This window comes from Siniperca chuatsi, linkage group LG18, assembly GCF_020085105.1.
Source record: "Siniperca chuatsi isolate FFG_IHB_CAS linkage group LG18, ASM2008510v1, whole genome shotgun sequence".
NCBI lineage: Eukaryota > Metazoa > Chordata > Actinopteri > Centrarchiformes > Sinipercidae > Siniperca > Siniperca chuatsi.
The window spans coordinates 10,708,591-10,731,992 of NC_058059.1; the positions used below are offsets into that span (position 1 = coordinate 10,708,591).

Consider the following 23,402-nt stretch of genomic DNA (forward strand, 5'->3'; position numbering starts at 1 on the left):
GGTTCTCCTACACGCTTGGAAGGGGAGAGTGAGGCAAGGGGTATTCAGTTGGTTGCAATCAGCAACCTCATTGCTAGAAGCCACTAAATCCTACACACTGGTCCTTTATGATGAATGATGAAAACACTGATGAGAATAAAGAAGCTGAATAATTGTTGAGTCAGAATCCAGTAAGTATGTATCACATTGTCCATGTGTTGTGCATTTTAAAGCTAAAAAATAAATTAATGAAATAATTAAAACAAAGCATGAAAAGCACATTGAAACATGAAATACAATACGGTGGCCCATCATACTGTATGCAGCTCAACTTGAGGTCAAAATTTCACTTGGAAGAAAAGATTTCCTTCAGCAAAATGAACTGTTCTCAAGTGTCAGTGGGCATAAATGTTTACAAAAAGAAGGGGTGCAGTACTTATACAGCACTTTATTTTTTATTTCAGTCTTTGGACCGCTGAAGAAGAGAAGGACAAAAAGAATCAGACAGAAAAAAATCCATTGAGGGTTAAGCCCAAAATAAAACTGAAAGACATGTTTTCTTTCTTGAATTGTTATGCATTTTTACATATGTCTGACTGTCTACTGCAGACAATCTCCACTCTTCTATTCCCAACGCTTTCCCCTGCTTTCTTATTCATGCAAAGCTTAATGTAAACTCCATTATTTCCCATTGGCCCAGACGGGGAAACAGCCGTGTCTAGTCGATGGGATGGATGTATATATTTATACCTTGTATGGAGCCAGATTCCAGCCGACTGTGGTGACGCACAAAGCTAAAAAAGTTCCCATTTCCTGGCCCCACTCAGGAAGCAAAGGAAAGACCATGGCTCCAACAGGGTTGTGCAACTAGGCTTGTGGACACTTAACCATAATAAACATTTCTTTTTAACAGGACCCTGCTCAGAGAATAGAGGGAAAGTTGGGTGGAGGGTAAGAAAAAGTAATAGAGGAGAATGAGAGGGATGATATGGTAAAATGTGAGCAGACAGAAGGTAAATATAAATAAATATAAACATGACTCAATCAGTTCTGTTATTGTAGCAATGGGTAACAAACAGACTCATGCCGTTTAGGACTGTGTTCTTTCTAAAAATAGTATTTAATGAAACTAATTGGCATGACTTGGCCTCTATTTCTAGATCAACAATGATTCCACAATTGTCTTACATGGGAATGAACATCCCAACAATGTCCACAAGCAAGACTTCCCCACTCAAGATGAGGAGCTGGTCAAGTGGGCAAGACAGAAATTTGGGGGTGTGACTTCATTCACTACAATCCGAAAACTGAAAAAAATCACATCGACAGGAACAAAAGGTGAGAATTATTTGTGTAACCTGGCTGATATTTTAACATAATTTTAACACTAACAGGGTTTCTCCTACTAATTAACCTGTGGGCTGTATTTGCCAGTTTGGAGACAGTCAATTACAAGGGCTGGTAATATGGCAACATATGAAATGAGGATGCATGTGAGACAGCATTATAGGATTCCATCAAATTGCCGCAATACCGTAAAGGACTTTCTGCCTGCTTAAAAGTGTTTCAGATTTATCAACCTTGACACTGTCTGTTTTTATCTGGAATATGCAATCTGCATCTTTGTTTGGTCTAAAACAATATTTTTGGTGCTCGAGAGAGCAAAGTAATTACAGTCGGCACAACATACAGCTCCAACTTACATAACTCAGCAGCGAGTCTGCAGTACGATAATCAAGGATAGATGCAGTGTTGTTTCCAGAGCTCTCTCTCTGCCTACTAACCTCCTCTTATCTTAAGTGTGTATAAAAAGCCTTTCTGATGAAATCACTGAGAAAACACTATGCTGTGATGAAGACCATGTTGCATTAAAAAAGCAATGCCTGCATTTTCTACCCTGCTTTTTTGATTTTTACATTTTAATTGTAATAGAAAGAAAGTCTTTTACTCATTACTATGTAACTATTACTGACATTACTATGTCATCAACACATTAATTTCCAATGTGCCCATGTCAGTTTGTAGGAAAACAAGCCAGAGGACCTCAAAACTACACTTGAGTGCAACATGGACAGATTTTTCAACCAAATAAAAAGAAATTAAATATGTTGCTTTGAACATTTTTTGTTTTCAAACCAGATCAGATGATGACTATGTACAGAGTTAACTGAGAGAGTGACAATAACATCTTCCCCCAAAGCTGCGTTACATACAGAACCAGAACCCATGCCGTTTTAATATTTGGAATCTTTTGTGTGTGGGCCATTCTCCTACAAAAGGCATCTTAAACCAATGAGGGAATATACAGGCTACTATACAACTGTGTCAGAATTCTGTATACTTAAGATACTGAATACAATTCTAAAAATCCTATCTATCTTTTCCAAGTGGAAGCAACCCTTCAAAACACTTGAAGAGAGCTCTTCTGCTCTATTAAAAAATAATTTGATAAATCTTAAAACTATCACTCTAACATGTGTGTGGGGCTGTCATTCCAGCCTTGTTGTATTGTTTAGAAAATGCCTCCTGACCATGTATTTCTACGAGACTGACAAGTTAAATTTGCATTTTATATGTTCATTCTAAGTCTTACGGATTTCCAGGGGAATGCTCTGTGTACCTACTAATATTTTATCATATACAACAGTGAGCTAAACAACAGCATGAGCAATAACAGCAGCAAAACAGAATTTAATAACCAGTAGATCTGCGTAGACTTAAACAAAACTACCTCGAAAAAGTTGTATTTATTTTACCATTAACATATATGGAGCACCAAGCATGCGGAGCTTTGAGTTTGCAACCAAAAAAAATGTTTTGTACTGTATATACCAAAATAAGCAGCACTACAACTGATTTTAAAGCTCAGTAAACCTCTTATAATGCTGCACGTTTGAAACCTGTATATTGACAAGTTTGTCATTAGTCAGTAGTCAGTGCAAATCTTTAGCTTGGGTAGAGTAAAGTGCTGGTGGCTAAGCTCAACATTCTCAGTGTTGACAGGACGTCATTGCATATGACAAAACATTTGGAAAGGGAAGCTGTGGACAAATGGCCACCGATGAAGATGAAGGCACAGAAGCACTATGAGCTTTCAAGGCTGAGCAAAGGCTGGACATTAAGAATATTACTGGCTGCTATTGCCAGCAGAAGTAGCAGTGGGATGCTCAGGGCAAGCACAATTATTTCCTAACAAAGCCTCCTTAAGGCGGTCTGAGCCAAAGCAGTTCTCTGACATGGAAGTAAACTGTGGTGATGCTGGAATAGTGGCAGCTGCTTTTATATCTAGTGTCTTTTACAGTATTTTGGATGAATTAAGTTTTAATCTCTCTCTTTATGATTGTCTGTCCTTCTCCAGGTCTATCAACTATAGGGTGTTACAGTAGGGACTGGTTAACATTCCCGTCTGGGATAGTACTCTTTTCCCATTTTAAATGTGTTGATTAAATTGTGAATGCTGTGTTTTCAGCCACCAGTTCCAGCTAGTGTTTTTACTGATTCATAGTCCACAAGGGCATTAAAATTACACAAGTAGTGGAACAAATTACATCACTATTTTCTTGTATCCCTCAGTCTGTAATGGGGTGTTAGGTGAACTTGCATAGGCCTTGTCGTAGGCGTTTGAAAAGTCTGTGCAATGACTACACAACAGTGTGTTGCCAAGTTGAAGGCTGACTGAGAAGAAAATATGTACATGTCCTTCAGATTTCTTGAATGTCTCAATGTCTCTTGAAATTCAGGTCATGCCATTGATAGTGCAAAAGAGGTGTGTTAAGCAACGTTAAGGAAGATTTTAAATTCTAGTTGCCCAGCTACAAGCCAGTCAGGAGTCAGGACATAGAAACTAAAAGTGGCTTGAAGTGATACTGCACTCAAAATCATTCTAGTAGCAAATACTTAGCCCCTGTAGGCTTGAAGGATGTTGTTAAAAGCTGGTAATTGTCTCTGTGCAAGGAGGAATTCAACTCTCAATGTACTCTAATGGTAAAAAATTCTAGTGAAAAAAAAATCTCAAAAAACTCCTGTAGCATAATCCACTTCTTTTCTACTGTCTTCACATCCATGTGCTCAGTATGTTCCAAACACTCATATACTGATGAGACTATATGAGGTGCTGTGGGAAAACCCCCATTTCCAGCATAGTGCACAGCAATTTTAGCACTGTACCAGGGTGCACCTGTAAATCATCCGTCACCATTACTTGGTCAAAAGCTGAGCATAGTGGATCTTCCATAGCGGGGAAGGCAAGGTGCTAATGCGCCCCAGCAGTCTGGTCTTCTGTTGCAGACTGGGCTATGGCTCCCCAGTGCTGGCTACCACGAAAAACATTGTAAACTGTGTTCAGTGTTCTGCTACCAGCCACACTGAATGGAAATAGTCTCTCAGAGCATCAGTCTCAGTAAAACTACCCTATTAAATAAATATAAAAAATAGGTTTTAATTGTAATTGCTTATTGCTTATTGCATCCACTAACCCACAGCCATAATTAAGTATTTCAACAGAAGTGCTGGCAGTCCATTTTTTGGAGCTGTTGAGTTCTTTATTATATGGGATTATGCATGCTGAAATAATTTTATTACTTATAATTTCCACTGGAATGTCATTTCTGTTTTGCAAACAATGAATGAACAATGATGGAAAAGTAATATTTCTGGTTTTACAGGAACCAAACCTGACTCTCATGACTGCATACTTAAAAATGAAGATGCATCAGAGAAGCATTTTATGAAGATTGAAGCAGCACCCTTGGCTTCGTTCAAATCTTGCTTCCCACAGCAACAGAACCCCGGTGATGAAGCTGAGCTTCATATCATAAACATCCCAGAGAATGCCAGCATTCGGTAAACCTTGAGATTCACAAGACATAGCATCGTATGTATTGTTTTGTTATCTTTGTTGGCAAAATTTCTCTTGTAATTTTGGAATTTTTCATGTTGCAGCAATGTATCACTTCGTGTGGACACTAAGAAGATCAGTGTGTTCCTGAGAGGCCCTCAGGGGACCACATGGACCTTTGTCAACCCACAACACACCCACTTTGGTGTAAGCTTACACACATACACACTCCAGTAGTTATAGCACATAGACAGTGTTAAATAATTTCTTACACATAATCAGCTTTCCCATACCTTCAAAAATGTCTCTAAGTCATTACTGATTTATTTGAACTCGTCTTGTCTTTCTGCAGTCTAACAATGACATCCTGCTGCCCACCATCACACACAGAGTCACCCCTTTGTTTACACTGAACAGTGACTATGCGGAAGATGTGCAAAGGAAGGCTTTAGATCATTTTAAAGCCAGTACTTTCACCAGCTATACTGAACTCAGACCAGAGGACTCTTTGGTGTTACTGGTTCTTGGAAAAAAAGACAACCCTGAAGGTAAGACTATAAAAGGTAAAAATTTGTTTTCAACTGTCAGGCATTTTCTACAAAGAGAGTAGATGGAGCACTGCAAAAAGCCAAAGCCCACACATAACTCATGTTACACAATGTCAGCAGTGAGATGAGAAATTAGGAGGAAAATGACTGCTTTAATAATAGTAAAAGTAATATTCACCATCATCATTATCATTATCACATTCACTATATTATTTAACATACACAATGTTGTATGATGCAATTTGAATGACCCTTTTGAGTTTTTTTAAGTTTTCAATATAATAATTTTTGTTAAATCCTAAAAGCTTTAGCATAGTGTGCACAGGAAAGGACAACTATCTGTATTAAGTCCAGTAGAAATTCAAGAAAGTACATTAACAGTGATGAAATGGGTGGATACGGTTCATCTTTTGTTGATCTTTTTTAATTTTAGCCATTTCTCTCTCAGTTACAGAAACAGTACCAGAAGCGGTCAATCCCACAACTAATGCCCCACATCAGATGCCTCTGTTTATGCAGCTATACACCTCCCCAGACTACCGTTCTCCCCTGGACCCTAACACCAAGGTGCAGAGTAACAAGAGAATTTATGCAGAGGTAAGACATCATTCACCCTCTTACCTGTACTTCACGTCTCCTTACTTAAGTCCTGTTCATAAATAGCTAAATATACAGTGGATTATGTAGAATGGCAGTAAAAAGGTTTGTTGTTTACCAGCAGCTAATATATAATATTGGTCTCTGTCCCGAACATTCCAAAATCACTTTATTGCACTTATGTACGACACTGTATTTCCTTTTGAAACACAACTATTAAGACTCACAGCTTTATACTCATTGCATATGTAATACCTTGCCATACTCAGCTGATGCCCATTTGACAGATTCTTGTGCTTTTCCCATTCTGTTGAAGTTTATTTGACCTTTTCTCTGTTTGCTGTAGATTTCAGGGCACACTTTTGGGGACATTGTCTTGACCATCAAGGTGATCAGCTGCTTTGTGCGCACCAAAGGCTCATGCCCTGTAGTGAAAGAGCTGCCCTTCATGCCAGAGGCCTGCTCCTTAAATTCTTGTCCCAACAGCACCCGACTCAGCTTTTCCTTAGATCAGGTCCAAGAGGTGACATCCACCACATGGGACCTGGAATGTGCCGTCAAACTTTGCTACAGTGAGGTAGGAGTTTATCAGTTATTTGAAATAAACCATGTCAAATGAAAGTGCTTTTATTCATAAATAAAATCTTACATTAAAATGTGCAAAGTAATTTAAATATGTTTGACAGCTCAATCGTTCTGCATTAAGAAAATCTAACCTGTGTTACTACTTTTCTTTGGTTGGGTTTTTGTTTGCTTTAGGGTTTTGTTGATACGTTTTTTTTTATTTCACAACCTCACTAGAAATGTGGAGATGGAGGAATTGCGAAGGGGAATCTGGAGGTTACCCAGCCGTGTCTGCAACCACCAAGTGAGTTTAGTTTAAACTCCAAAATATGGATCAGTTAACATTTTTGAGTCCAATTCATTGTACCAGATTTGTATTCATATTCTTTATCATGTTTTTTTCACATACAGTCTTCTCCAGTATTTCTATGATCTTCTACATCCAGTGCTCTTGTCTTCACTTCTAAATAAAACAAATGATTTCTATTCAGAATTATTGTATCTACACACAAATCCAACAAAAAGTTGTTGTTAGGCGACTAGGCCCAAGTCTATTGGTTTTGCTGATTTTCCTTCTTCTTTTTCTGCTCTAAAACTGACTTTCCCGAAAGAAAAAACACAAAATTTGAAAAAGTCGAATACAACATGCGGTAGATTATTTATAGATCACATATTATTTTATAGTTATAAGACCCTTACTATGAAGATGGGTGTTTCACATTTAATTCTCTAACAATAAACTGTCAGATCAATCTCAGATGCTTTTAAACTGAAAAACTTTTAGATTTCCTTTTTTGCCCTCAGGACTTAATTGCTAGTCTTGTGCTCGGCCAGTTAATTGCTGCATGCTGCTATAACTTTCATTTCTATTGTTGCTTTCAGAGCACAACAAATGCTGTGCGGGCGGTTGTCATAGCAGTGAACTCAGGATATGCAGTGAAGCCAGTAAGGGGTTGAGGGGCAGGGCCTCGTCCTTTAGGAAGGTCTGCAGGCTGACCTTGTGGCCACAATCAGAAGTAATGGCCCTCTGGGGAGGGGGGTAAAATCCTTTGTGTTTCCAAGGGGGTCTGACTGTGCTGCTGTCCAAACACATCCACTGGGCCTTGTGCTATTGTTGGACCATTCAACACAGTTGACTCAAACAAGGAAAGATCTCGTTCTTCAAAGAAAGAATAGACAGATGATTAATTTCTAGGAAATTTCAAATTATTCCATTTCCAAGCAAAAAGACAAGGACGTAGATGTTGATTAAATGGGGGATAAATTGGAGTTTGTCAGACTTCTTTCGTAAAACTGAATGGATTTGTTTATTCCTTAAGCTTCCTTTATCCACTGTTTCCTTCTAGAGGAGAAAGATAAAGGCATACTGTATGTGTTGGAGAAACTGACTAAACTATTCATCCATGCTTTCCTGTGTGCTGTTTGTCCTCCTCTTTGCTGTTTTGCTTTAACTTACATAATTAGAAATGTTTTTCTGGAGACTTGGACCTACTGAAATACAGGAATGGAAGTAGGTGTAAAGGAACATGCTGGTTTGGTAGGTCTGTTTATGTGGTTCCATTCATTAGCCAGTGTCAGAGATACAAGGGTTACATCAGCAGGCTCTAGTAGACTGCATTCTGTTGCGAGCGTTCACTGGGCAGGGCTGAGTGCTCCATTCAGCAATCATTCCTATTTGGTAGTTTTCATACAGAGGGCTCCAGGGAGTCACGGCACAGGTCTGCTGTCTGTCTCCTTCTCTCCACCTGCACTGGAGCATCTGCTTCCTGTTCCTGTTTATTCAGCTTTGCTGTCAAAACCTTACTTATACAAACTAACACAGCAAGAGAAAGCCTGCTTGAGTTGCTGTGATGTTTCTAGCCCATTCGGGGTCAAGGAATGTTGCTATCTGACAGATCAACAAAACTGGGTTGGCTGTCTGGGATGCAGTCGGCCCAAATTCCCACAAGATGTCACTGTTTCAGTGCTCTGGGTCATATTTAATTCAGCTGACATTTGGTATTGTTTAATCAAATATCAACATGATAATATTTTATGTAGTCTTCATTTTAATTTCAAAAATTAAATGAAACCTTATGGAGTCACATGTACAATAATGTCCATGCAGTTCAGTTGAAATGTATGTTCTGATATCAGCATTAAGTTCATCTAGGCTCACTGCAGAGGCTTATGCACTACATGCAACAATTATTCAAATACACACGATGCACAGAGTGGTGGCAAGTTTCCACAAAACAAACCCGCTGTCTTCTGTCCTTCATGTCCTCTCTTTAATGTACTTCAGGAAAGGAGAGCTGTAATGTATGAAGCCCAGTATAGTTCTTAGCCTAGCACATTCCACCAGGAGGCATGAGGCAGGAGGCAGCAGAGGCAGGTGAGAGAAACTCGTGCAAAGGTGATGATTAGTTTCTTCCAAATGTTCTGGACACTTGTGAGGATCTCTACAGGTAGCAGAAGAAGAAGAGAATGAAAAGCATGTGTTTGCACACTATTTTCTTAATATGCAACACATAGCATGCACACCCTGGCTATGTGTGTTTTGTGTGTGTGTGTGTGTGTGTGTGTGTGTGTGTGTGTGTGTGTGTGCGCGCGCGTGTGTGTAGCCTTGCAGAGCCACACTACATTCCTACAAAATTTAAGTCAGATACAGAGCATACTGAAGCAGTCAAAGTTTAGATCATAATTATAACTTTTTAAATTCCCAAACTGCTTTCTATATCAAAAAAATAAAAATAAAATTTGAAAACTGATCTTGGTGGAAAGTAGTGCAAGGATTTAAGAACATCTGGCATGTTTTTTCAGCTTTAAAATTGCAAGCAAAGATCAATAATTGCCCAGTGCAACCAGTTTTGGAAGAGTTTAAGGTGACATCTAAATGAAGGGGAAAACCGTCAATGATCTATTGTACAGCCTTTTTGAAATGACATGTCTCGAGGTAATCCATTCGTGGCCTTGACAGACAACAATGAGTGAAGCAAAACTTTGGGATGGCCTTGCCAGGCTAGTACAGTATGTCTGTGCCACAGTACTGTATGTCAGAGGCTTGAGTGAGTTTTACTGTTTGCCTCTTTTCTTACTTTTTCAGAGCTGATTTGAGGGAAAATTATTTTTTATTGCTGCAGGCTAAGAGTTTTATATTTTCTATTAAGTTTGTTAGCAGTGAAGCACGTTGTGTGGGGGAAGTCAGCACACAGCTTGCTCAAAGAACATCATCAATGCCAAACTTGAGTGTAAATTGAAATTTGTATCATTAAATTAGAACAGAGAAAATGATAAAGCACAAATTTACTTTTTTATTTCAGTTAGGTTGAGGTCTAACCCTGCCAAAGTAATAACTTATATTTATTGCATGGGCTTTGCTTGTGTTGTCATGATAACTAGAAGTGGAGAAAGAGTATTGTTAAAGGACCATACTGTAGCTTGTACAAATCACACATTTTTTACATTACTGTTAGTTGTTTTAGAATCTATACCATCAATCTTTAAATTTACCTTTGAGGCAACTGTTGGTTTCAGCTCATGCCAGGATGAAAATCAACTGTAGAGACTCAAAAACTTGCAAGGGATCATTCTATCACAGTAAACATATAGTCATCTGTTTTTTTGTCATGGTTATGTAGTTGAAAGCAGAACTGTTTTAAAAAACACACCTTTATTGGTGCATGCCAAGAAACTCTTGAATTCAAAGTTATTTTGCCTAAATAACTAGTATTCACTAGACACATTAGTACAGTTACTTATTGGGTGTTCTGTTAATCTGCAAGAAAATTTGGTGCCAGCAACCGGTACTTTGACTTCTTGTTTGCTAGGGTTCTCTGGAGAAATCAGCCAATTGGATCGGGTCACTGAAATCCTTGAAATGTTTGCTGTTACCCAAGTGAAACATATTATATTATATATCTCTGGGAAATATTTGAAATACACCATAATATCTCACCTCTGTTGCATCGACAACTTGCAACTGCATCATCACATGAAAATAATATCAGTGTGACAAAGATACAAAACGATATGAGAATGTTCACTGTGACTGATGACCTACTGTATATCAACAACATTTCAAGTCTCTGCTAATTTATTTTCATACTGTGTTGGCATGATCGGTAACCATCGGTTTTAACTTGTGGTTGTTGTGATTGCTGTTGTTGAACTGAAACTTGCATACATTGTTTTTTCATGTATATGTTTCAGCCCCACCATGCTTTGAATTTGGCCTACCTGGTGTTCTGGGCATTGCATTTGGAGGGTTCCTGATTGGAGTATTACTTATTGGAGCACTGTGGTTTATCAAAATTAAAACAGGTAAATGTATGACTAACGATATAATGTTTCTGGTTGAATATAGATCTGAATTGATTTGTCTGGATTTGAAATTGTCACATTCCGCTTGATTCAGGGTACCCAACTGGACTGGACATTCGCTCAACTGCAGCAAATCTTCCTGGTAAGGAATATGTCTTTTCTTTTTATTAGTTCTTTTCTTTACATCAGTTTCTTATTGACTTCTCTCTCATCTTTCTTCAGGATGTCCCTGCTCAGGCGCAAAACGACAACCTGTTTCTACCAACCCTTCGCCCTCTGAGAACAGCAGCGCCAACGCTAGCATTGGAAGCACCCAGAGCACACCGACCAGCAGCATGGCATGAGATTATGGTAATCTCTACCACCAGCAGGGCCACCATCTCCTTTCAAAGTCACCTATACGGGTTTTGTGCTTTTGTTTTCTTTAATAATGCTTAAAAAGCATTTCTCCCTTCCTTTCCCACTTCAAATTATCATGAAAAAGCACAAGCCACATCTTTGACACACCAGGCCTGAAAAGGGGGGTGGGGGGGTGACGGATAACAGAAGTCTAATCAATGGCTTCTGACGCTCACCTCTGCAGCCTCTCTGTAAAGTCAAGCTCCTAGACAGGAAGTTAAAGAGGGCAAAAGAAAAAAAAACAAATTGGCTCCCAGCAACAGGAAAAACAAACCATATCCCCCAAGAGCTAACAGGAAATTCACTGCATTCCTTTCAATGAATTGTGGTTGTGTGATGGCAGCACAATAATAGTTAGACAGGAGACAAACCAGTCAAAAGACCGACTTTGAAAAACAGATGAAAAGCTGTTTTGCATTTACATCTAAGCTACAAAAATACGAGGGGCTTTTGGAAAGGTCAGTCCAAAAAGTTATCAACAACGTCTCGGGGACTGAAAAGCTCGACATGTTAGGATCTCACACCAGTCAATGCTCACTTCAAGGTGTATTTGTCTTAATTGGAGTTTGAGGTCAATGATTAACAGCTACCTCCTATTATTTAGAAGTCTGGAGCTAAGTTTAAACTCAGCACTAGATTTCTCTGGTGAATTGATCTTATTTTCAATTATTGTTTTATTCTGTGTCACTTTAGGTGAATCTTATCGTTGACCCTCTGGGTCATTTGTAGCTCATGAAACAAAGTTATGGTGCCATTTTCATGCTATCAAATAGCTGTATTAGGGCCTTCATATCAAAGTCAAGTTTTTCTTTTCAGTGATTAGAAATTACAGAGAAATACTGTATACTTGATTTCCTCATAACTCAACAAAAACAATCCTAAATCATATTTATGGCCCAAAGGTAGCAATAAATTATGGACCGCTTAGATAAAAAGTACTTTTATTTATGTGAGCTCAGAAATAATTGCTCTTGTAATGTACAGTACAGCATGCAGAGATGCATGGCTGTATTCAGAGCTGAGTAATGTGCCCATAATGAGGAGTTAGAACCAAAACTTTACACATCAGTTTTCAGACCTTGGATTTATATATGGACTTAAGAGCCACTCATACAGCTACGCCCACAGGGTGGAGTTTCCTAAAATAGTCTGTCTTGAGGAATTCCAGTACTTTTCCTTTGTACTATGTCCATTGTCACCAGAATCTGTAATAAGTCCTTCACCACTGCCTGACAATTTCTTGTAACCACAATTTTTCACCATAAATTTTATGTTTGTGGTAACACACACAAACACATACATAGAAAAATACATTTATATATTGCATTAAAGTGTTTTCAGGCCAGTTTAATCATCATCCCATTGACCTAGATGCAGCTGTTTATGGTGTATAAACCATTACTCTTCCTATATCGAAGATCAAGACTTGATATTAAGCAAGTATAAACTGTCCAACCTACTTGCTCATATTCATTGTCTTTTCATTCAAAATGTAGCCAGCCACTAATGTTCTTCTTCATCTTGTGATTAGAGATGAGTGCACAGAAGGGAAATCATTTTTAGACCTCTAATGGATGTTATGGATCACCAATGCATTCAGAGATTTGGCTTTGACAAACAAGCAATCCTTGATCCCTGCTACATACTGAAGAGTTGCCACCTCGATGTGACCACACTTCTTGAGACTTTTATTCCTTGTGGGGTAAACTTTAAGTACAAACAATTAGCCAAAATATTAAATGAAATTCACATTTAATTTTTTTCTTAAGCAGAAGGACATTAAATCTGAGATTCAAGGCAAATGTTTGTTTTAAACGAATGGGCTAGAAAACCTGATTTCCAGGTGAAAACTGCCAAACTCAGATGTGTGGACTGTACATAGGTAATTTTGATATATCTAAAGTTAAAAACCTGCAAGCTCCCACCACTTTTTCCTAATGTTCAAACTTAAACTTTCCATAAGTTAGCAGCTCTGAATACAGCCTATATGAACTCCACAGTATAATCAATAGTAACAATAGAATGAGACCACATCTTGTATGTACTGTTTGCAACAATACATTAGTCAATCAGTTGTGCTTTAACCCCATGAAGACTGCTTTAAAAATGCAACTCTAGTTTTATTTCCAACTGTCACTTGACATGCCTAATGATATGAGAGAGATTAGTTTCTTGTTAAAATGATTAACTTCTGCTGTCTACATTTGATAGGCTGCATCAGCCACTGCAGTGCTAATGCTAGACAGAAGCTGCATAGATGCATAATGGTGACTTTCATGAGGACTAGAACTGTAGAGTGATCGTTGATCTGTGAATCCACAATTTGTTTCAATGTACAAATGTAAATGTATTTTTTATATTGTATGTATCTTTTACCTCTTTAAAAATATTCCACAAACAACATCACACGTCAAGTCTTGTGGTATAAGTAAAAAATTGACACAAGCACCAAAATTGTGATGTTGAAACTTTTCTTTATATACATTTGACACACTGATTTACTGATGCATGTGTAGTCACACTCCCATAGTTACTCACCTTGTGATTTGGATTGTTAAAATAATTTATTCACCTTCAAACCTAATCTCAAAAATATTCTGTGTTTTCCAGACCAACTGCATTTATAAAATGTCTCCTCATTGTATGTAGGCTATGTAGCTTATTACCCCTCAGTGTGTGCGTGCATGTATGTTTTTTTGTGCATGCCTGATTTTCTTTGTGTATTTGTGGAGAGGCAGAGAACAAAGAGGGCCAGTACAAATTGCCACTTGAGTATTTGTGCAATATGATGAGGTAAACTTGTATTTAATGTCTATATGTAGTTTTTACCATGTTTTTTTTTGTAAGTGTTGTATCATATTCTTACTTTGAAACATTTTCTCAACCTGCTTTGTTCTTTTACATATTTGGAGAACTTGGACAATTCCTAATCAAGGCTCTTATCAAATGCATAAGATTGGTTTTGTATAGTAATCTTTGTTTATTATTCTCATATAGATTCGATATCTGATTACATTGTAGTACAGCAGTACAGACAGTGCGTGTTATATCACATGTCAAAGATGGTTCATTGGTTTTACCCCTGTTTAGCGTTTGCCCTACCCCTAATATTCATCCTACTGTAATAACACGGCATATCTCTGCTGATTCTGACATCCTGACATTGTATTGTGTTCATTGTACTATCTTTAGGGGTATCATGGGGAAATAGATTCTGAAAGACGGAGTGTCTCACCGCAGAGAAGCATCCCAGTTAAATTACGAACTTGTCGTTTGCAGGAAACATTCAAACTTAAAACAGTGAAAATGTGGTGGTTAGTGAGAACTTTTTGCATGTAATTTTAGGAAATGGCTGCAATATTAGACCTTTTTTTCTTTTTCTTTTTTTTTCTCCTTCAAATGTCAGGTATTCTGTACCTGTGTTAAACCAGCCCCGGTGGACCCAGCCAGGTTCTGTCTGATCAGACAGGCTGTCAGTTAATTCACTTGTTAACCCTGCAGAGCCCTTCGTTACCTCTGACAACAACTTTCTCCTCCTCAGACACTCTACACAGTTATATAATGCAATATGTGTGTGTGTGCTTATACACAGTATGTGTACTGCATGTGTGTGTGTGTACATCTGTGTGTAGGTGTACAATAGAAACTTTGCCTACATTTATGTGAGCAGATTCTTCCTCCACTCTCTTAACAATGTCCAAATTCTGAATTCTTACGAAAAATCTGAAGCCTTAACAACATGTCAGAATGTCTGCTTTGATTTTACCGAGTATAAAATGCAGTGTTATTTTTGTGCTAGAGTGGGTGGCTTTTAACATTTAAAATTTGTTGAGACAGTACTCAACTGATGTCATGTAATTCTATGTTGTCTCTGAAGAAATATATGTTTTGTCTGAAATTATCTTAATAAAGTCAATATGACAAATGTTTGCGTTTTCTGATATCTTTCTAACAGCCTTGTGACATTGTAGTGGGTAAACCTAGAGCAGTGTGTAGTGTTGGAAAAAATAAACTCTCAGGATACCGGGGGATCTCCTACAAGTAATAATACAGCACACTTGGCAGAGCAATGAAGGATATACTGTATTTAAGCTGTATTTGTCCTAGGGTTTAATAGAAATAGTGTTATAATACTGCTGTGACATTTTCACTTGATGACTTGTCACATCTACTGTACAGTAGGTGAGAGCTTCATCTGTTGACTTTTCTGTTCCTGATTTGATAACACTTTTACATTAGCGCTGGCATTGTAAAGAGACTTCTCCTAAAATTACCAACAGAGAGGAAAAGTTACTTTCAACCCAAGTAGTGGACACGTATGGCTTGGCATAAAGACTAATAACAGGAGATCTCACAGTTTAGCACAGTTTGAACACAATAAATCCAGATTCCAGTGGTGATTCCCACACTACAGGAGACAAGATTAAAACCTGGATCACAAGCATTTCTGACTCAAAAGATAAGATTTTAAGATCTTGAAAACACGGACTCCAAAATAATCATTAAAATGTTTGTATGCGCTTAAACCTGCATAGGAATCATAATTTCACCTAAATCAGAAATCACAGTCTGTAGCATTTTTCACGCAGAATTAACTTCTATTCAGGTTTCATCAGTGGTGGAAAAAGTATATTAATATCCTTTACATAAGTAAAAACAGCAACACCACAATGTAAAAAATACCCAATTGCAACTAAAAGTCATGCATTCAAAATGCTACTTAATTACATACATAAGTATAGCAGTAAAAATATACTATAAATGTAAAAGTACTTATTATATTGAAAAATGCCCCCTGCCAGTGTTATATTATGTGCATATATTATTATTATTATTATTATTATTATTATTATTATTATTATTCATGCATTAATGTATAAGCAGCATTTTATGTTGGAGCTGGTTGAGATAGAGCTAATTTTATACAATAGTATCATCTGCAAAGTAACTAACTGCAGCTGTTAAATTAATGTAAAACATATTTCACTCTGAGGTGTGGAATAGAAGTATAAAGTAGCATAAAATGGAAATACTTAAGTAAAGTACAAGCAGCTCAAAACTGTAATTAAGTGCTTCACAGTGTAAATACACTTACTAACATTCCACCGCTGAATAGCATGAATGTATATTTTTTATTTATCTATTTTTAAATGTAATCATTTTTTGAGATTTTCTCACAGATGGTGGTTCAAAATTGAATGTGGCACCCGTTCTTCCATGTGAAATTGTGTTTATTCAAATCACATAATAACGCATAAGATTATGTCTTATTTTCATCTGATTCAGCAGAGCTTGAATTGTCACTGACCTGAAACACAAAGAGCTTAAAGAATCTAAAACACCATACTATAATGGTGTTATGAGTCTTATATAACCTTTGTTGTTGGGCAAAATTATGAAAATAATGGTGTTTTCTTCTATCTATGGCCTTTCCTGAGGTTTCAAGTCTTCCTTTTTATATACAAATTCAATTGTGTTTTCAGGACTGGAGCCAAGACACACAATACATGTTTATGGACTGCCATTACCTCCGAACATATGACCATGGAACCGTTTTGCCTAGCACAGGATACATTATGCGACGTGTGTGTCTGTGTGTGTGCCTCTATGTGTGTGTGCTTTCTTGCTTGCCTCTTCAGGTTGTTTACATCTCATGACAAATCTGTTCTTTTCTGCAAAACCTATCTGTGCATAAACATGCAGCAATGACCTCAGGGCAAAACCAATCTTCACAGCTCTGTTCTATAAAAATTAAGGTGTGCGTCGGTAAGAGAGAAGAATTTTCCTTTTCTCTTGATACCGTCATACAGTCTGTCAGTGTGTTTATATATGAATAAAGAAACAGACGTTAGTATTGTATGGAGCTGTGAGTTTTAAGGATATTTCTTTGCACATTGAATTTAAAAGATATAGTTTCAGAAAAAGCGGAAGCAAGTACTGCATTATTGCTGCCAAGGAATTGCTTCCCAACCATATACATCGTAGTGAGTTGCTAGGCTCTCAAGAGCAGCAGAGTTTGTAACACATAAGTGTTACACATTGGTCAGACCATTAGAAAAACAACTTCTTGTTAAGTTAACTAAGATGAGTTTAATAAGTAATGTACTGTAGATAGTAATTGTTAATGATGTTGGTTAGCTCGTAGCCTTACCTGATAATGAAAAATGTTCACTAAACAAGCTGCAATGTAGAATTGGAAAACTCAAAAAAAGTGAAAAAACGTTTGTCCAACTATTTAATACCTCATTGTTTCTGTTTTCTGAGATGTTTCTGGAACTTTCTTATATATATATTTTTTTCTTTTTTTTCCAGATGAGAGTAGCTCTTTCATTTCATATGTGCATTGCACTGTGTGACAACAGCAAAAATACCACACAAACCCTCAAAAATCAAGCAAATTTATTATGCATACTGACATCTTAAAGTCCACTTTATTTTTTCACTTTTTCTATGTCAACTCACTGGATATTCAAAAATGTTCAGTTATATAGTATGGAACTAGGATGCAGCTATAGTGTTCATATGTCTTCTGAACACTGTCTCAAAGGTAATTACTTACCTTTGCCACGTGTTTTCATCATGTGTTAACATATATTAATAACATGAGTTTGCTAAACAGTATCCAAAGTGGCAACATGGCCTCTGGATGTTCTGCCTATTTTTATATGGTTCAATCATTTGAATGACTTCTTGCCACTGTCAAGGGTGACAACAGACATGTTTACAGATTTCAGTTTTAACTAACCATGTTGCAACATATAAAATGGCCACTACAGAAAGAGAGAGAGAAAGAGACCAGAAAAAGGGGATCAGGCAAAGAGAGATGAGGTGAGATGGTGTGAATGGACAGATTGTTGGGAAATGAATGGAAGCAAAGGCATGATCTTGTTTCATAACCTTCAATAAAATGAACCTTACATATAGAAGGAAAAAGATGCCTGATGTTAAAGGAACTATGAGTTGTACATTAAAATAATAAGTTAATAAGTTGACTACCACAAATAAATCTCTATCTCTCAACCTCCTGTGCTAATCATATATTTATATAGTGCTTTATTTTCTTAAAATATTTTTTAAATATTCTTTAATATCTTTTTGTCAATTTTATATTTATGTTTCTTGACCTGCAGTACTTGCTTTATCTTTCTTTATATTTCTACTACGTTTACTCTTTTTGCACCAAAATACCAAAGCAAATTCCTTGAATGTGTAAACCTACTTGGTAATAAAGCTGATTCTGATTTACAGACATAAAAACACAAAATATGCAGTAAGAATATGCGAGTAGGAGGAAATGTGAGTCATAAGAGTCTTTACATTTTCTGATTTAACAATGACCCTAATATGGTTCTACACAGTAAAGGTCAAGTGTTTAATTGTATGTCCCTGAGCACTGCACAAGTACTCAACAAACTGTCAATTGTGTAGAGTTGACCGATGATTATGATGAAATTAAAAAGACAAACTATCACAGTACAGCTTTCATTATAGTGTTAGCTTTCCTGGTAACACTGCATAATGAGTGGCTGCAGGGAAACGTCCCATTACATTTAATTCGTCTGATAAATGGATTACCACTGACCACCACCAGATAGTGCTATTTTTTTTATTTTCTCTGAATACACTGATTGTATTGCCTATAAACAGAAGAAGACAACGTGCCTCATTGTAAAGCAAAGTACCAAACGAATTTTCTGAGAAATAATTCAGTGAAATCAATAATGAAGTAATGAAGCAATGCAGTGTAGAAGCAATGAAAACTTGCATTGTAACATCATGCTTCTGCCGTTATAAAACACATTTTGGGCACCACATATAAACAGTGCCACGGACATGATCTGATTTGGACTGAACATTCATATTTTCATGCATTGTTTGCAGTTCACATTATCATGTATCTATATTTAAATACCTTTCTTAGAATCAGGTTAACAAATCTGTGACTGATCCTGACATGAAGCCTACAAAGCCTTGAGGGCATGTTGAATTCGGGAAGCTACATGTGAGCATAACTGAAGCTACTCAGGGAGTAAGCCGCCTCTCCCTCAGACTTTCACACCCTGAGGCGCTGTGCTGCACACAAGGTTGTTTACACACACTGAGACTGTGTACAGGCTCAGCCTCTCTCCCCATCTCTCACCCACACTTAGACATTCACTCTCTCACAAGCACCTATATACTTGCCCACACCTCACTGAGTATCCAGAGCTTGGACCAGGGTAATCCTCTAACTTATAGGCAGTGCTGTGTGCTTGAAGCAAATCCTATTCCTTCAAAATGCAGACACCTCTGGAGCTGATGTGTTGCCCAAACACCTCAGAGGTGATATAACACAGCTTTGTCTTCTTTTATGTTTGCGGCTCTTGCTCCACCCTTTGGTCTCTTACATGCAAATAACTATTGAACATATATCATTTAATAGAAATGTCCAGTCTACAGTGATTTATTATTATAATAATTGCTTGTAATTTTAACACTTTTTGCAGGCTGGATTTGTGACTCTTCTCTGTCATGTGGTGACAACAAACAGGACCTACTATATAATTACATATGCAAATTTGCCATGACAAGAACAATTTAGTGTGTTACAGTTTTCACAAAATTAAAGAAAACCTTGACCGTAATTACAGATGTTATAGGTCAAGAAAAGGGAATTTCATCAAAATTAACAGGGTGCACACTGGAGGGAAATATGTATGCAAACAAGGTAGGCCAGTACATTTTTGGCGTTTTGGAAAAATTCACTTCTACCTACTAACTCATGCTTTGTCTCAGTCCAGATGCAGGTGTTTTTTTAATATTGTTGTAGTTGTAATTGATGAAAGGATACTCTCCAAAATCACAACCCCTTTTATGTATTCTATGATTTTTTTTAATCTCTGTAATGCATAATTTCTTAACCAGAAGTCCGGTACACCTGTCAATCCATTCATTCACCCAAATAGGGATCCACAATTATTTCAACACCAGCTGAGCGAAGTAAACCCCCCAGCATGTCCCCAGACTTCCCCATGGTCTCCTCACTTGTGCTAAGAACACCTCCAAAGGGTGCCACCCAAGGGAGATTCCTACCAGAAGCTTGAACAGCCTCAACTGGATGGGAGTGGACAACAGGTCACACTTTTACCTCCACAAATCCTGGCTCGTCTCCTCATCTAAAATTGCCATGTTGTCAGGGATGCTCCAACATTCTTTCAAATGAGATATCCGAAAGTGGTGCCTGAAGCAGTGCATTTTTAACTGCCATAAAGGTAGGGCTATGGCTATGTCAGACATCTTCATGTGATGGAGCAAAGGCATGACTGTTAAGTCTACTGATTGAGTCAATATAGCACCATAATTAGACATGTCTTTTATACAGGGAACAACTTGCAGATATTTCTTTCCAAAGGAGGAAACGATGGTATCATTATTGTACCCATTCAGCCAGTTATTTATTCTATGGTTAATTTTAGGAGAAATTTAGCTTACTGTAGCATGCTCCTTTTACATTTGCTTCTTGATGAAATCAGTAATAATAATAATAATAATGTCAGTATTTGTTGCACCTCCATGCGGTTTGCTAGTTTGCTGGCTACCTGGCATAACATTAGCTGACAGCATACTTGCTTTGTATTAGTACTCAGTAGATTTTATGTAGGAAATGCAGGAACCTGTTGCATTGCACTGCCGGAACAAGCAAGATAAGCACTGCTGTTCCACAACCCCACCCCACCTTTCTTTTCAATACTCTACAAGAGTAATGTTTTTCCTTTAAAAATCGACTGTTGGAGTAAGACTGCGGGTACTGAACATTTTCTCCTTGAGCTTCTTGCCTGGTGATCCAACTGATGTGTAATTGGCCACAGCTAAATACTTTACAGGTATTGGGTTTTGTTTCTCTTCTGGGTTGGCTCTCTGCTTACTGCCACAACAGATTATAGTTTTCTCATCCTGTAGCTCTCTCTGTTAATTACTAATGCTGGACTCTCAGAGAGCACTTTTCATGTTTACCACTTTTACTGAAAATGGGCTGAGCATGGTACCAGACTTACTTAGTGCACAGTTGAGGTAGTGTTTCTGCATGTCACGTGTAACTTATGTAACTAAACTCAACCAGACACCACTGAAACTGGCAACCCCTTGACTCTGCATTGTGTTTTGTTGGGTGCAGAATGATGCACGGTAGGCTCAGACTCAGCACACTCAGGCATATCTCATGAACTAGCAAAGTTACACAGTCAAAATTCTATAACAAATACAGTAAGATTAAAATACCTGGATGGGAACAGAAATAGGCTACTGGTCAGTCATACAGTTGACCTAGCACACTATAAAAGATCAAGTTGTTTCAGCACAACTGATTTGCCAGCCTGTTTGCCTAGGTGCACTATTTTACATTATATGATTAATTTAGCATCATAAAATACATTATATCCACGTGTTACACTTCTCAATAGCAATTCACAAGTCACAACACACAGGGAACATATTAACTATAAGTAGCCACAGGTGCAACACATAACCACCAAAACGCAAGTAGAAAAATAGCTGAAAAAATTCTGATTAAGCTAGTGGTCAAGTCCTCTATATATCAAGGAATAAGACCGACTTTAAGGAATAGTTCGGCATTTTGGGAAATATGGTTATTGGCTTTCTTGCTGAGAGTAAATCAGAATCAGAATCAGAAATACTTTATTGATCCCCAAAGGGAAAAAAATATAATACGCTGTCAAGTTAAGTGTAGCCTATTAAGATGATTATAAGACGGTGGATATCATGAGGAAATGAGAGGATGGATACCACTTTCATGTCTGTACGTTAAATATAAGACTACATCCAGCAGCCGGCTTAGCTTATTACAAAGACTCGAATCAGCTAGCCTGGCTCTGTCCAAAGGTAACAAAATCCACCTACTAGCACCTCTAAAGTTCACCAATTAATATGTTATATCTCTTTTGTTTAAACTGTACAAAAACCGAAGTGCAAAAACAACAAATAACATACAGTGTGCTCTTCTCAATCTTATCATCTCACTCTTCTCAGAATATCACACTATTCCTTTAAACCTGCAATAACTGATTTTTTTGGCCACTTGGGGGCAACGGAAACAAGTTGTGAACACAATGTTGACATATCTCCTTTTCAGTTGATATGGTGAACTTGTCAGCAAACAGTTGCTTATTTACACATCCAGCAGTTATGGAGACATTTTCTTTTTCATTTGGAGACGTGTTTCTGGCCACTGGTGAATGTAAGTGCAATATTTACTACATTTTAGCTTTTTTTGGTCTCTACCAACTCCTGAGGGAAATATCTGGCTCTTTAGCTACTAAATGCTCCACCATGTTTACGAGATAGTTACTAACTGTCTGCTGTTGGGTGCTGTGCAGTTATAGTGTACAGTGGGTTTTTAGAGCTTTTTCGCTGAAAACAGTTGCCTCCTACGTCCCAGCCAAACAGTCAACTGTAACTGCATTTTTTCATAGCCTGTCAATGGTTTTTCTACAATAAGAAAATATAAATGTGTACATTTTTTATTGAGGGTATGTGCCAGGGCTTAACAAAAGATAATGATGTTTGGAAACCAGGCGATCGAGCCTTGGCACAATTTTACTGCTGGTGGTGAAGACATTTTGTCTTGTGTCTTGTTTGTCAATTGAAATGATGAGAGATGGTTCTTACTTATCTCAATTCTGTAACAAAGTCCTTACTTGATCAATGTAGAGTGGCACAGAATGCATTGTGCCATGCTGTTTGGCTTGGTGTTTGATCTCTTATCAATTATGTTAAGTTGGTAAGAAGATTTTCAGGATTTGATATTTTCTTTGAACTTGCCTGGCATTCTTTAATTAAAATTTTTTGTTAAGTCAAAATCATTATCGACCTAGTCTGGCATTACTGTTTTCCTTACTGGTGATGATGTTATTGCATCACCATTCAATCTCTCCAAACTGATTGCGTGCCCATGATTTTGTGGTGAAACAGCCTGTGTTAGTTAAAGTTTAAATGTGATTGATACATTTCCTCTTTGAAAGCAACCCCACAGTGGCAAATATGGAAATAAGTGGAAAGGAAAATACAAATGTAAATTAGTGTAAGCAGTAAGTGTAGCTCTAGATAAACCCCTGACTGGCTGTAAATACAAGTGCCTCCGTGCACAGAATGCTGAGCACAGCTAGCCCCTTGTAAACAAA

The 23,402-nt window shown here is 37.5% G+C and overlaps 1 protein-coding gene across 4 annotated transcripts in view; it reads left to right on the forward strand.

The window, feature by feature from the left end:
• The window catches only part of eng (endoglin), a 41,220-nt gene extending 26,069 nt beyond the window's left edge, over positions 1–15,151 (forward strand). For 3 of the 4 annotated variants that reach the window (XM_044173269.1, XM_044173270.1, XM_044173271.1), the window contains exons 5-14: positions 1,140–1,317; positions 4,644–4,821; positions 4,921–5,023; positions 5,169–5,364; positions 5,813–5,961; positions 6,308–6,538; positions 6,763–6,829; positions 10,717–10,827; positions 10,922–10,969; positions 11,050–15,151. In XM_044173269.1, the coding sequence (XP_044029204.1) occupies positions 1,140–1,317; positions 4,644–4,821; positions 4,921–5,023; positions 5,169–5,364; positions 5,813–5,961; positions 6,308–6,538; positions 6,763–6,829; positions 10,717–10,827; positions 10,922–10,969; positions 11,050–11,171 (1,383 nt within the window). In that variant the 3' untranslated portion in view covers positions 11,172–15,151. The other variant, XM_044173272.1, reaches the window with a different exon arrangement.
• Positions 15,152–23,402: the final 8,251 nt, after the last annotated feature.